The sequence below is a fragment of the Theropithecus gelada genome, chromosome 12, assembly GCF_003255815.1.
Source record: "Theropithecus gelada isolate Dixy chromosome 12, Tgel_1.0, whole genome shotgun sequence".
NCBI classification, from domain to species: domain Eukaryota; kingdom Metazoa; phylum Chordata; class Mammalia; order Primates; family Cercopithecidae; genus Theropithecus; species Theropithecus gelada.
This window is the reverse complement of record NC_037680.1, coordinates 79416887-79433090: the sequence shown is the minus strand read 5'-3', so window position 1 is coordinate 79433090 and position 16204 is coordinate 79416887. Positions and strand designations below refer to the sequence as shown.

The 16204-nt window shown below is 37.3% G+C and overlaps 1 protein-coding gene across 1 annotated transcript in view; it reads right to left on the bottom strand.

The window, feature by feature from the left end:
- FAM117B (family with sequence similarity 117 member B) overlaps positions 1-16204 on the bottom strand; it is a 139963-nt gene that overhangs the window by 39083 nt on the left and 84676 nt on the right. The window contains exons 3-4 of the mRNA XM_025404721.1: positions 8600-8692; positions 7262-7375 (exon numbers count right to left, since the gene is read on the bottom strand). Coding sequence (XP_025260506.1) covers positions 7262-7375; positions 8600-8692 — 207 coding nt within the window. The remainder of the gene's footprint in view (positions 1-7261; positions 7376-8599; positions 8693-16204) is intronic.

Sequence of the window (16204 nt, the reverse complement as noted above, 5' to 3'; positions counted from 1 at the left end):
TAAGCATCTAATTTAATTTACTTATTTAATTTAATAAGTAATAATTTATTTCCAGACAACTGTATTTGTATTTTATATATTTATGTTTTTCATGTTGTTGACATTTCTTTAACAGCTTTACTAAAATACAATATATAATACCATACAATTCACCCATTTAAGTTGTACAACTATGGGGTTTTTGTTGTTGCTGTTTTTAAGAGACGGGGTCTCATTATGTTGCCTAGGCTGGTCTTGAACTCCTGGGCTCAAGTAATATCCCCACCTCAGCCTCCCTAGTAGCTGGGACTACAATGGGTACCACCACACCCAGCTAACTTTGTTTTTTTAATGGTATTGAACAGAGTTGTGTGACCATCACTGCAATCTATTTTCAAATCATACCAAAAGCGGCCCCTCATTAGCAGTCGCTCATCATTTCTCCCCAACTTTCCCAGCCCACCACCAGTCTATTCTCTATCTCTATGGGTTTGCCTGTTTTGGGTATTTCCTAAGAATGGAATCATATGTTATGTGCTCTTTTGTGTCTTTTTGTTTTTTACTAGCATGTTTTTTTTGTTTGTTTTTTTAATTTATTGAGATGGAGTCTTGCTCTGTCACCCAGGCTACAGTGCAGAGGCGTGATCTCAGCTCACTACAACCTCTGCCACCCAGGTTCAGGTGATTCTCCTGGGACAGCCTCCCGAGTAGCTGAGACTACAGGCACGTGCCACCACGCCCAGCTAATTTTTTGGTATTTTTAGTAGAGATGGGGTTTCACCATGTTGGCCAGGGTGGTTTCAAACTCCTGACCTCAAGTGATCTGCCCAACTTGGCTTCCCAAAGTGCTGGGATTATGGGCATGAGCCACCATGCCTGGCCAGTGTAATGTTTTCAAGGTTCACCCATGTTGTCGCATGTATTGGTACTCCATTCTTTTTTATGATCAAATAAAATTCCACCATATGGATATACCACATTTTATTTACCCTTTTATCAGCTGATAGACTGAGTTTTTCCTACATTTTGGCAATTATGAATAATGCTCCCATTAACATACATGTACAAGTTTTTATGTGGACATATGTTTTCAATTCTCTTGGGTATATACCTAGGAGAGGAAGTGCTGGGCCATTTGGCAATTCCACGTTTAGTCTTTTGAGGAACTGCCACACTATTCTCCAAAGCAACTGTACCATTTTACATTCCTACCATTAATGTATCAAAGTTACAGCCAGGCGCAGTGGCTCAGGCCTGTAATCCCAGCACTTGGGAAGCTGAGGCAGGTGGCTCACCTGAGGCCAGGAGTTTGAGACCAGCCTGGCCAACAAGGTGAAACCCCATCTCTACTATAAATACAAAAAAATAAAATAAAATAAAAAATAGGCCAGGCGCGGTGGCTCACGCCTGTAATCCCAGTACTTTGGGAGGCAGAGGCAGGCGGATCACCTGAGGTCAGGAGTTCGAGGCCAACCCAGCCAACATGGTAAAACCCCGTCTCTACTAAAAATACAAAATTAGCCAGGAGTGGTAGCATACGCCTGTAATCCCAGCTACTCAGGAGGCTGAGGCAGGACAATCACTTGAACCTGGTAGCCAGGGGTTGCAATGAGCGAAGATCATGCCATTGCACTCCAGCCTGGGCAAAAAGAGTGAAACTTCTGTCTCCCCCCAAAAAAAAAAAATAGGCCGGTGCAATGGCTCATGCCTGTAATCCCAGCACTTTGGGAGCCGAGGGGGTAGGATCACGAGGTCAGGAGTACGAGACCAGCCTGGCCAACACAGTAAAACCCCATCTTTATTAAAAATTCAAAAAATTAGCCAGGCACCATGGTGGTGGGTGCCTGTAATCCCAGCTACTCAAGAGGCTAAGGCAGGAGAATCGCTTGACCCCAGGGGGCAGAGGTTACAGTGGGCTGAGATCGCGCCACTGCACTCCAGTACAGGTGACAGTGCGAGACTCCATCCAAAAACAAATTAATTAATTAAAAATAAATAAAAGTTTATATGTATATATGAAAGTTCCAGTTTCTCCACATCCTTCCCTAACACTTATCTGTCTTTTTTTTTTTCTTTTTTTTTTTTTGAGATGGAGTCTCGCTCTGTCGCCCAGGCCGGAGTGCAGTGGCCAGATCTCAGCTCACTGCAAGCTCCGCCTCCCGGGTTCAAGCGATTCTCCTGCCTCAGCCTCCCAAGTAGCCGGGACTACAGGCGCCCGCCACCGCGCCCGGCTAGTTTTTTGTATTTTTTAGTAGAGACGGGGTTTCACCATGTTAGCCAGGATGGTCTCGATCTCCTGACCTCATGATCCGCCCGTCTCGGCCTCCCAAAGTGCAGGGATTACAGGCTTGAGCCACCGCGCCCAGCCTATCTGTCTTTTAAATTACAGCATTCTAATGCATATGAAGTGGTATTTCACTGGAGTTCTGAATTGCATTTCCCTATTGACAAATTCTACTGAGCATCTTTTTCACGTGCTTATTGGCTATTTGTACATCTTCCTTGGAGAACTCTCTGTTCAGATCCTGTGTCCATTTTTAAATGTTTTTGTTAAATTATTGAGTTGCAAGAGTTCTTTACATAGTTTAGATACAAATGCCTTATCAGATACATGATTTGTGGGTTATCCTATTCTGTGGGTTATCTTTTCACATTCTTGATGATGTCCTTAGAATCACAAATTTTTAATTTTGATGAAGTACAATTTATCTACTTCTTTTCTTGCTTGTGCTTTTGGTGTCATTTCTAAGAAGCCATTGCCCAATGCAATGTCACAAATGTTATGACTATATATTCTTCTAAGAGCTTTCAGGTTTAGCTCTTACACTTAGGGTCCTTGACGCATTCTGAGTTACTTTTATATATGGTGTTGAGGTAGGTAGATAAACTTTTAAAATCCTATTTCATTTTTTATTTTATGTTTTCATTGTTTGTTTATTTATTTATTTAGAGAACGAGTCTCACTCTACCGCCCCCGGCTGGAGTGCAGTGGTGCAATCTCAGCTCACTGCAACCTCCACCTCCCAGGTTCAAGCTGTTCTCGTGCCTCAGCCTCCTGATAGCTTGGGTTATAGGCACGCAGCACCATGCCTGGCTTATTTTTGTGTTTTTAGTAGAGAGGGGTTTTTGCCATGTTGCCCAGGCTGGTCTCAAATTCCTGGGCTCAAGCAATCCACCCGCCTCAGCCTCCCAAAATGCTGGGATTACAGACGTGAGCCACCACGGCTGGCCTTAAATCATATTTTAAAAGTTAAAATTGGCATCATCCTTAACTTTCATCTCTATTTTTCTTAAATCTCATCAACCATCAGCTAGCACAGAGTTTAAAAACCTCAGACTCTGAGGTTAGAATGCCTAGGTTAGAATTCTGGCTGTCTCATGTGACCTTAAACAATATACCTGACCTCTCTGGGCCCTGACGTTCTTGTCTATAAAATGGAGAGACTAACAAACCCCACCTTAAAGATGAGGATTAAATGCCAATAATATATCCAAATGCTTACCGTAGTAAGCACTTTTAATAGAATTCAACTATTAATTCTCACCTTCTAAATATCACTCAAGTTTGTCTGTTCTCAGCAGTTTGAAAGTTTCTACCCTACTGGAGGCCATCACTTCTTACTTGGATCACTAAATCCTATTCTTAAACTACTTCCCTACTTCTAATCTTGTCCCTTCCCAATTCATTCTATATCGGACCCCATAATGACCATTATAAAATAGTCACATATCCATATCCTGCATTTAAAAAAATAGCTCCCTGGTGTCCCTAGGTTGAAGTCTAAATGTGTTAACAAGTGAACATGGAGACTTTCAGGTTTGGCTGCCATTTACCTCTCCAGCCTAATCTCTTACCACTACTCCTATCTGGGGACATGACTTTTTCCACCTCATACTTATCTTTCAGGAATCAGATAGACACCACTTTCTCTGAGAAGTCTTTCTAGATGACTCCATCCTGTTCCAAATAAACACATCTTCTGTTACACTCTGAATTCTCCCTATCAACACATTCATTATACAGTGTTATAATTAACTGTTCACTCCTATCTCTTTAATATGAGAACTGGTGAGGACAGACAATATTTCTTTATCACCACATCCCCTAATGAGTAATACAGTCACAGGCCAAAATGATTAATAAATATTTTACGGGCTGATGAATGGCCTCAAAAGTACGCATGTATCATGTGGCACTTTTCTCCACTAGATAGAGAATCCACCAAAACAATAACTTAATAGAAATTATTTTCATGTTTACAGCCTAAGAGTTTCTTTTAAAAATTTTTTTTTGAGATGGAGTCTCACTCTGTCACCCAGGCTGGAGTGCAGTGGCACGATCTCGGCTCACTGCAACCTCTGTCTCCTGGCTTCAAGTCTGTCTCTTGCCTCAGCCTCCCAAGTAGCTGGGGTTACAGGCACCTGCCAGCCTGGCCAATTTTTTTATTTTTAGTAGAGGTGTGGTTTCGCCATGTTGGCCAGGCTAGTCTCGAACTCCTGACCTCAGGTGATCCACCGCGCCCGTCCAGCCTGAGTTTCAATTAAACATGAGTTCTACTGTCATTACTAACATGATGCACATGTGCCTGACTTGTGGTTGGCTGTTAACACTAAATAAAACAAGAGAAATAGTTAAAACGCTTGATGTGTCAAGTGTACAAAACTCAAACTAGATAAATTATTTTTCAAGTTTCTCTATTTTCTTGCCCTTACCGTCTCTGCAAGGAAATGTTTTTAAATTAAATAGAAATTTCAAGTAAATTCCAATAATCTTTATTAAATTCAACTTGCACGAAGACAAAAATGAAAATGTGAATAACCACTTTAAAATTGTTAGTTTTAATGCAAGTTTTAAAAATAATCACTTCAGAAACTTCTGAAGTCCTAAAACTAGCCACCTAATTCAATAAAATTCCATCCTAATCCCTATTCTACTTGGAGTAAAAATATGGACTAGGAGTAAAAAGTGGCCTTATTTTTTAGAAACATATACCATTCATTTAGGAATGTATGAGAGGAAGGGGAAGGCTGGCAAATTCATCTGTAAAATCATCTGGGTCTTCAGCCTCTTGAGAATGAGACTGGGTTTTTAATTAATATTCCAAATTCAAAAGTTATCAGTCTTGGCGCTTCCCTGGTGGTCTAGTGGCTAGGATTTGGTGCTAACAAAAGTTATTAGTCTTTACAAATTTTTCATTTCTTATTTTGTCAATTTAAAATTTCTATTTCTCCAGAAATAAATCTAGTCTGTACAGGTTTTTAAGTATACACTAATACTAATGTATAACCATATTTTTAATTAAAATATCTTAAATACAGAAACAAGTTACTGGAAACTATAATCAAACTATAAATTTGGCTGGGAATAGTGGCTCATGCCTGTAATTCCAACACTCTGAGAGGCTAAGGTGGGAGAAGCACTCAAAGCCAGGAGTTAGAGACCAGCCTGGGCAACACAGACAGAATCCATCTCTACAAAAATAAAAATAAAAATAATTAAAATATTAGCCAGGCGTGGTGGTGCACACAGGTAGTCTCATCTACTCAGCAGGCTGAGGTGGGAGGATCGCATAAACCCAGGAAGTCGAGGCTGTAGTGAGCTGTGATCACCCCACTGTACTCCAGCCTGGGCGACAGAGCAAGACCCTGTCTCAAAACAAACAAATCCCTATAAATCTGTGAAATCAAATTTGACCCAAGTATTAATATTTTGGGGCAAAATCAGTTTGAAAAATTCTATGCCTTTACTCATACTTTCCATTGCAAACAATCTATATATTTAACAAACATCAGACACTACCAAACTATAAACGGGGTTGGCATGCCTTCTCTGTAAATGGCCAAACAGTAAGTGTTTTAGGCTTTGTGAACCAGACAGTCTGTGTTTCAACTACTCAATTTCAGAAGATTGGTTCCAGGACAGCACCCCCTGCAAATACCAAAATCCACAGATGCTCAAGTCTCTTATATAAAATGGTGTGGTAACTGCATATGATTTAGGAACATCCTCTGGTATATTTTAAATAATCTCTAGATTACTTATAATACCTAATACAATGTAAATACTATGCAAATAGTTGTTATACTGTATTTTTTTATTTTTATTTTAAATTATATTAAAAATATATTTATATTTATACATATTCTATTTTTTCTCAAATATGTTTGATCCATGGTTGGTTGAATCCATAAATGCAAAACCTGAAGACATAGAGAGTCAACTGTATATTTTTATAGCATGAAAAGGAGCCATAGACAACACATAAAAAATGAGAGTGACTGTTGTCTAATAAAACCTTATTTACAGGAACACATGGTGGGACATTCTTGGCTCCAAGGCCACAGTTTGCCAACTCCAGTATTATAAAGCAATCTGAGAGTCACAGAAACTAGCCTTCTAGTTTCCTTCTACCTTCCAGGCCCTGCTGCTACCTTACTGTTAACATGGAAAATTGAATCTAGCCTCCCACATTCCCAAAGCTTCAATTCTGGAACTTGAAAGATCCTGAAGGACCTGAAATGAACTTGCTTTCTCCTTGCCAAGAGATTTCATCCAATTTCAATTCAGTTAAAGGAAAGTGCTCCTTGGTCGGATGAGCCATCAAGAGCAGTTCATGGGCTCTACTAAAAAATCAAAGCAGATAAAGGTTTGTCTCTATCAAAAGACTTCTATGAGCCAGGTTTTTGTTTTTTTTTTTTACTTTTTTTTTTTTATTATACTTTAAGTTCTAGGGTACATGTGCACAACATGCAGGTTTGTTACATATGTACACATGTGCCCTGTTGGTTTGCTGCACCCATTAACTTGTCATTTACATTAGCTATTTCTTCTAATGCTATCCCTCCCCCATCACCCCAGCCCACAACAGGCCCCGGTGTGTGACGTTCCCCGCCTGAGACAGGTATTATTATCCCCATCTTCACATGAGGAAACTGAGACTTATAAAGGATAAATTATTCAGCCAGGGCCCGTTCCATACCCAATACTCAATTCTCTGTATCATTCTGCCTCCAATATATTGAACTGATAAAGACAAACATGGTAAACCAAAATAGATAAGTAGCTATGTCTCCTACAAGTCATATCTTAGGTCACTAGAAGAAAATATCATTTTGTCAACTTAATACTCTGTTTTTCTATAAAGACTGTGATTCGGCATTTAAATCACTGTTTCAAATATATTTTTGAGCATTTTTGTCCTAAACAATTACCAATGAAATAACAAATCACCAGAAAGACAACAAATTCCTTTTCTGGATTTTGTGGTATTGGTACTCTTACCTGACACTGGTTAATAGCTGCATGGTTGCCATGAAATGGAGACTGTCTTTCTTTATCTCGATGATGCCGACTGCTGTGTTTACTTCTCTGCAACTGCTGGCGTAATTTTGCAATCTGAGAAAGCAAAAATAGCAAGTACAACAGAGTGTTTTCCACATGAAATAAAAACACATCCTTGCTTAATAAGAACCAGTAAAACTCACCCTTAATAAGTCCTTTGAATTTTTGAAACATATCAGTCTCATTTTTTTGTTCATAATTTTATACATATATACAACACATGCATGTATGTGTGTATGTTCCAACACTGTTCTCAGCCTTCAAGCTTCCCAAGCACTACACAAATAAAGTTTTCAGCACTTAGAATAAGTACATTACAGTTTTCACAAAGAATTAAAAAAATAACAATCATTCTCATTGCCTTTACCATAAGTTAACTTTTATTTTAATTTAGATTTCTTTATTGAACACCTAACTTTCAACAGCTCCAAAAATTACACAGTATTTAAAAATCAACTCAAGCCATAAAATATATTCACAGATATCATCTTTAACGAATGCAATTCCAATGAATATCTTATTTATTCTTTGACCGAGTTTTTGCATTTCTACATTATGTGTGAAATGAAAATGTCACTAATTAGCAGCACAGAAAATGGTAATCATAGCATGGAGCCATAATCATCATGGTTATAGGGAATACTCCATTTCAGAAACACCACCATATATAGAAAAATAATAAATGTGGCCAGGTGCAGTGACTCATGCCTGTAATCCCAGCACTTTGGGAGGCCAAGGCAGGCAGACTGCTTGAGGTCAGGAGTTAGAGACCAGCCTGGACAATATGATGAAACCCTGTCTCTACTGAAAATACAAAAATTAGCTGGCCATGGTGGCATATACCTGCAGTCCCAGTTACTTGGAAGGCTGAGGCACGAGAATTGCTTGAGCCCGGGAGGCAGAGCCTGCAATGAGCCAAGGTTGCACCACTGCATTCCAGCCTGGGCAACAGAGGGAGACTCCATCTCACCCAAAAAAAAAAAAAAAAAAGAATAAATTCACATTTGTTGTATTGTTACAATGTTTAAATCTGATGTTAACAGACAAGGATGAACTCTCCTAAAAAAAAGACAAAAATACAAATCAGGTGATATATAAATCTCCCTACTCAAATCTTTATTAAATCAACACAATAATTGTTTTCCTGTTATTTCACAAGCCAAAAAGAAAAAATAAATCAATGGAAAATTACAAAGACTTACTGCCCATAATATCAAGGAAATAGCCAACAGAAGGATCATATTTCCACACCCACTATCTTAGAACCATTTTTCTGACCTCCTTAAGTTGATCTGTACTGCCCCAAGATGCTGAGCGCTTATGAGATCCTTTCTTCTTTTCAGAGTATTCTTCAGCCCATGCACTCTCTGTCTGTAATGAAAAAACAGGGGAGGTATATTTTAACAAAAATAATTTCACAACAATCTTTACCATATTTTTTCTATTATAAAACATATTTCCATTACAGAAAAATTAGACATTAAAAATAATTAACACAAATTACTCAAAATTCTCCTAGCACCAGTTACTTAACTGGTATTAATTACAATGAATATTTTGGCACACTTCATTTTATTTTTAAATAATTATAATTATACTCCAAATAAAGCATTTATGGAACAAAGTTACCTATGTAGAGTAACTAGAGTTACTACAGTCAACTAACATATAATAGCTAATAATGTTAGTTATTATTAGCATGCATCAGGCATACTAATAATAGCTAACATTCTTGTGCTCTTAATGTGCTAGGCACTGTGCTTTCATATGCTTTATCTGACTTAACACATGTAAGTTGCCTAAGGTGTTACAGCTAGGAAGTGGCAAACCCAAGAAATAAACCTAAGACTCCAGAGCTCATAATATTAACTTCTATATTATGTCTAGCCTTGCCATAAGTATCTGCAGAGAATAGCTTCAAAAATGTTAAACCTGGCTGGGCGCGGTAGCTTATGCCTGTAATCCCAGCACTTCAGGAGGCCAAGGCAGGCGGGTCACAAGGTCAGGAGTTCGAAAACAGCCTGCCCAACATGGTGAAACCTCATCTCTACTAAAAATACAAAAATTAGCCAGGCGTGGTAGTGTGCACCTGTAATCCCAGCTACTCAGGAGACTGAGGCAGGAGAATCGCTTGAACTCGGGAGGTGGAGATTGCAGTGAGCCGAGATCATGCCACTGCACTCCAGCCTGGATGACAGAGGGAGGCTCCGTCTTTGAAAAAAAAAAAAAAAAGTTAAACCTTAAGTAGTTATACCAAACCTAGAATTTAAAGAGTGTACTAGGAAAGAAAATACAAATGAGTTCCTAGCACATGAAACTATGTTCAACCTCACTGATAAGAAGGGAAACAAAAGTTAAAGCTTCAACAAGATTGAGCAATTTGCTAATATAAACTTTCCTATATTGTTAGTGGGAGCGTACAGCCTTTATGGGGGCATATTCAGCACCTGCTGTCAAAGTTATAAATGCACAAACTGACACAGCAATCCCTTATTTAACAATTTATCCTGCACAGATACCAAATGCACATCTTTATGTACAAAATGACTTGCCTATTATCCCTGTAGCACTGTTATTACAAGTAAGACTGAAACAATGTAAATAAGTTAGATTTATTTAGGCCTGGCTAAATAAATTATGGTATACCTTTATAACAGAGTACTGTGCAGCTATAAAAAATGAATAAGGAAATTCACAATATGCAGACATGAAATAATCTCCATGATATACTGTTAAGTGAAAAACCTCAAGGCTCAGTACCGTGTGTATAGCAACTGCCTTTATATGGGACTGTTAAAAAGAATGTATGTGTATGTAAATTATATCTGGAAGAAAATACATGGTAACAAAGAAAACTGGTACCAGTCGCTGTCTCTGGGGAAAAAGACCCTTAGTGTATACCCTGCTATACCTTTTGAATTTTGCACTACATGAAATAATAAAAAATATCAAAAAATACCGTGTAGTTTGAATATTCTTTGCACTATTAACGTACCAATTACTAATTACAAAATGGTCTAGTTTCAAATGGGGAAGGAAAAGTTTTCAAAAATGAAGAAACTGCAATTCTAATTAGTCATGTTCCAGGTCTGGATCTTCTCCTTATAGCGAAAAGGACTCCATTCTGACAAGGATCCTTAAATACACTGAATCAAAAGGAGGGGCTACAATTTGGTCAACTTCCCACCACTCTATGCCCTATTTCACCTAAACTCCAGTTTCACTTTGAGGTTACCAACTGATGTCACAATCCCAGAGGTGACCCCTACTGTACTTATAATTTCTCATATTAGGGTCCACAGGCTCTTTAAGTCCATTGTTAAAATACCTGTCACAAAGATCAACATGTAAATAGGACCATATAGCATAAAGTATCAAAATCAAAAACCAAAATCAAAATAATAAACTTAATACTATAAAATTTAAAATCGTAACAAATGAATTATTATTATTATTTTTTTAACTTTTAGGTTCAAGGGTACATGTACTGGTTTGTTACATAGGTAAACAGGTAAACTCGTGTCATGGGGGTTTGTTGTACAGATTATTTTGTCACCCAGGTACTAAGCCTAGTACTCATTAGCTATTTTCCCTGATCCTCTCCCTCCTCCCACCCTCCACCCTCTAGAAGGCCCCAAAATCTGCTCTTCCCCTCTATGTGTCCATGTGTTCTCATCATTTAGCTCCCATTTATAAGTGAGAACATGCAGTAGTTGGTTTTCTGTTCCTGTGTTAGTCTGCTAAGGATAATGGCCTCTAGCTCCATCCATGTTCCTGCAAAGGACATGATCTTGTTTACTTTTATGGCTGCATAGTAGTCCATGGTGTATATGTACCACATTTTCCTTATCCAGGCTACTGTTGGTGGGCATTTAGGTTGATTCCATGTCTTTACTATTGTGAATAAGCAGCATAGTATGAGTGGTTCAGAATCACATATGTTGGTGTTAAACAAACATGTTTAGGTTTCAAATCAGTTAAATAACATTTTTTGGGCCAGGCTTATGCCTGTAATCCCAGCACTTTGGGAGGCCGAGGTGGGTGTATCACGAGGTCAGGAGTTTCAGACAGCCTGGTCAACATAGTGAAACCCCGTTTCTACTAAAAATACAAAAAATTAGCCAGGCATAGTGGCAGCCACCCGTAATCCCAGCTGCTTGGAAGGCTGAGGCAGGAGAATCGCTTGAACTCAGGAGGTGGAGGTTGCAGTGAGTCGAGATCTCAACACTGCACTCTAGCCCGGGCGATGGTGCGAGGCTCTATCTCAAAAAAAAAAAAAAAAAAAAGGTATCTTAAGCAAGATGCTTCTCCTATATGAATTTTTAAATTCCTCATTTATAAGAATAATGTAAGGCCAGGCACAGTGGCTCATGCTTATGCATGGCTAATCCCAGTGCTTTGAGACGCCAAGGCTTCAGGATCACTTGAGCCCAGGAATTCAAGACCAGCCTGGGTAACATAGGGAGACCTCGTCTCTAAAAAAAATGCAAAAAATTAGCTGGGCATCATGGCTCACGACTGTTGTCCTAGCTACTTGAAAGGCTGAGGTGGGAGGATTGCTTGAGCCTGGGAGGTTGAGGTCGCAGTGAGCTGTGCTTGCTCCACTGCACTCCAGCCTGGGTGTCAGAGCGAGACCCTGTCTCAAAAAAAAGGAATAATGTCATCTACCTACTAAAATTATAACGTAATTAAAAGAGTTAGTATGTGTAAAGGGTTTAATTTTTAAGCACAGTGCCAAGAACAAAACATTCACTCAGTAAATGTTCATTATTATTTTCATTCCGTTAGGCCAAGAAGTTGTAACTTATTTTGTGATCTCTATGGTCATAAAGACAGATGAAAGAATGCAAATAATTTTTGATGAAAAAAATGGCCATAATAATTTCAAGTAAAACAGAGGGTAGAAATAGAACAAGTTTTATGAAAAGAGTTTTTTGCAAATTCTAACCAAATATAAATGATAACTCATCTCTTTCATACATTTTATATTACTATTTATATGAAAACTTCAGGCTAAAATCATGACGAAGAGTTACTTTATAAATACAATTCCAAATTCAAAAATTGTTTAAATTTTTATCCCTGCATTTCAAATGGTAGTTTAGTATTAAATTCAGACCTTATTAGAGGTTCTCAAATATAGTTTGAAAAAAAAGTTGGTTTATACCTCTCCCTACGTAAGAGGGGAGGAACCCTTACAGATAAGAGGGAATCCTTCTATTTAGGAAATCTCCTTAATATATTAAGTGAAATACAAGGTTGCAGAAAAATGTATAGAATATGATACCTTGTGTGTAACCAAAAAAAAATCAGTTTTTCTTGTTCATTTGTGATTGTATGTGTGGTTGTGGGCTTGAGCACATGCAACCTCCAAGAAAATAACTGATTTAGACAAGGATCATCAATGGAAGCAAAAACTATTAGGTAAAAGCTATTGAAGAACAGGATATTTATGTGGTGCCAAAACTCACAAATTACTTGCTAATTACAAAACCAAAAAGTTCATTTTCTTTCTAAAGTGAAGAATAATTAATTTAAAAACTTAATGTAATTAAGAAAACAAGTGCGAGAATGACCTGTTCTAAATTAAGGAAGACTTAAGAGAAACCAAGTGCAACGTATGAATGTCGAATTGGGTCCTTCTGGGTCCAAGTGTAATGTATAAACGTTGAATTGGGTCATTAAAAAAAAAAAAGACACATTGGGGAAATTTTAACATAAACTGGTTATTACATGATATTATGGAATTGTTAATTTTTTTAGGTGACCTAATGCTACTATGGTTATATAGAAAATATTCTTAGGAGATACTTATTGAAATATTTAGGGATAAAAATATAGTATCTCCAACATACTTTCAAAAATTGTAGCAAACACACACATACATACAAGATAGGTAAAGCAAATATGACTAATGTTTAAAACTCTTGAATCACAGCTGTAGTATTCTTCTGATTTTTTTTGTACATATAACATTTTCATAATAAAAAGGAGAAAAATCTTAGGTCATTTCCACTAATATTTTATGAACTCCATTTAGGACAATTCCATAAAGAAATACCTCCATTAGAAAGTATTAGACAACAAATCAATACAGAAGAATGATAGAGCTACAAAGTCATCATTTTGGAACTATTATAGTAATAACTGACTTAAGTAATAATCATCAACAAATGCTAAAACCAATGAATGTTTCTTGGAGAAAAGAATATTGACAATCTCAACTATTTCTCCACAAATTACTTATTAGTTACAAAGGTTTCTGATGGATCAAACTTAACATCACTGACTTCATATGACTCTTGATCCACAGGCACAGAAAGGAACATACATCCCATACAGTATTCCTAACAAAAATGTAATAAATTGAATCTTACCACAAAGGAATATATAAACTCAAGTTGACAACATTCAAAAAAATACTGGTTACACTCTTAAAAAACATTAATGTCATGAAAGACTCAAAAACTCAGGCTGAGGAACTTTCCTGGATTAAAGGATATTGAATAGAAATGACATGTAAATGCCATGTGTGCTCCCTGACCGAATCCTAGATTACAGGGGAAATTGCTATAGAGCACACAATCTGAGCAACTGAAAAATTTGGAATATAAACCATATATTAAATAACAGTATTATATCCATCTTAAATCTCCTGAATTTGATAATTATATCGGTATTTTTAAAAGTCCTTGTTCATATACATGCTGAAATAGTTAAGAAGAGTTAGAATGTCTGCAACTTACTAATGATTAGCAAATAACATAATTGCACGTACAGACAAAAATAAAGCAAAATGTGGCAAATGTTACTTGGTAAATATAGGTGAAAGGTATACTGGTACTTAATATCCTTGCAACTCTTCTGTACACTTAAGATTTTTCTCAAAATAAAAAGTTTTAAGAATCAGGAAAATTCTTAAATGACAGTAATTTTAAGTATAAAAATTAATTCAAAGAAAAGCAAAGGTATATAAAAGATTCCTATAGATTTATTAAGAACAAATTAAAGATGATGAGAATAACAGTATTAATTACTAAGACAAATAAAAATAAGCATAAGGAGCAACAGACAGCTTTGCTCACTTCAGTGATACGATGTTCAGGGCAGGAAAAAATACCTAGCAAAGACATCAGTTTTACTTATACTCCTAAAGCAAAAGACAATTGCTTTCTTTGTTCAACTAAGAAGCTGTGCTTTGATTGTAGGACACTTAGGTATTAATAAAAAGTAAAACTGAGTTTTAATTAAATGTTTTGATTTTGTTCAGTCTTGTCTTATGTACTAGAAGACTTATATTAAAGTATCTAATAATGTGTCAGACACTGGATTAACGATTGGAGGTCAAGAGGAAATACAGCTCTTATTCTCAAACAGCTTCTTCTAGAAGAGAAGGAATAAATAGCTAATTATGATATATGTGATGATAGAAGTCCCCTAAGAAAGGCACCTAATCCAGAATTGGAAGGACAGGGGAGGCAGGTAGGCAGAGTTTTATGAAATGAGGAGATACTACCAGAGTACGAGTCATCCAGTCAAATAGTGGGAAAAGCATTCAAACAAACTAGATCGCTGGGAAGCATCAGCGAGTGGAGCGCACAGGGCCAGGTTCATTGTTGAGACTTGGAGTACATCTTCAAAATTATTTTTAATGAGGTTAAAAAATGTGTTAGTTACTCCTTGACAAATACAGATGCAAAGATCCTCAATCAAATACCAGCAAACCCAACCAACAACAAAATTTTTTAAAAATTATATACCACAACAAAGTGGAATTTATCCCTACGATGCACAGAAGATTCAATAAACAAAAAAATCAACTGATATAATAAGCCACATTAACAAAATAAAGAATAGCATTATATGATCATTTTAACAGATGCAGAAAAAACTCACAAAATTCACGCCCTTTCATGATAAAAACAAACCAGGAATAACAGAAAAGCATCTCAACATAATAAAATAAATTTCATAAAGGAGAAGCCCACAGCTAACACCACATTCAATGAAGAAAAACTGAAAGCTTTTTCTCTAGGATCAGGAACAAGGCAAGGATGCCCCACTCTTGTCACTTCTATTCAACACAGTACTAGAAGTCTTAACCAGGACAATTAGGCTAAATAAATAGCCTCCAAATTGGAAAAACAAGAATTAAAATTGTCCCATTTGGACACAACATTATGTCATTATAGAAGACCCTAAAACTCCACAAAACAAACTGTTACAACTAATAAACAAGTTGCAGGATACAAAATCAACAACAAAAAAATCAGATGTGCTTCCAAACATTAACAAATATCTAAAAAGGAAATTATGATAAAAGGTTCTGGAATGCAGGCAGCAAGATGGCAGAATAGAAGGCTGCACTTATTGTCTCCCCAAGAAGGACACCAATTTAACAACTATCTATACACCAAAAAGCACCTTCATAAGAACCAAAAATCAGATGAGCACACACAGTACCTGGTTTTAACTTCATATCACTAAAAGAGGCATTGCAAGAGGGTAGGAAAGAAAGGTTTGAATAGCCAATGCCACCATTCCCCCTCCCTCCTTCACCCCTTTGCCACTGCAGCGAACTGTGTGGTGCGCACTTGGGAGAGGGAGAGCACAGCGGTTGTGAGAGACTGCACTGAACTCAGTGCCGCCATCACTGGAGAAAGCAAAACAGGCTGAACTCAGTTGACACCCACCCATAGAGGGAGTACTTAAACTAGCCTTAGCCAGAGGGGAATTGCCCAACCCCATGGCCAGAACTTGAATTCCAGAAAGCTTCATCACTGCAGACTGAAGTACTCTAGGGCCTCAAATAAATTTGAAAGGCAGTGTAGGACACAGAGACTGCAAATCCTAAGCAAGTCCTAATGTAACTGGGCTCAGAGC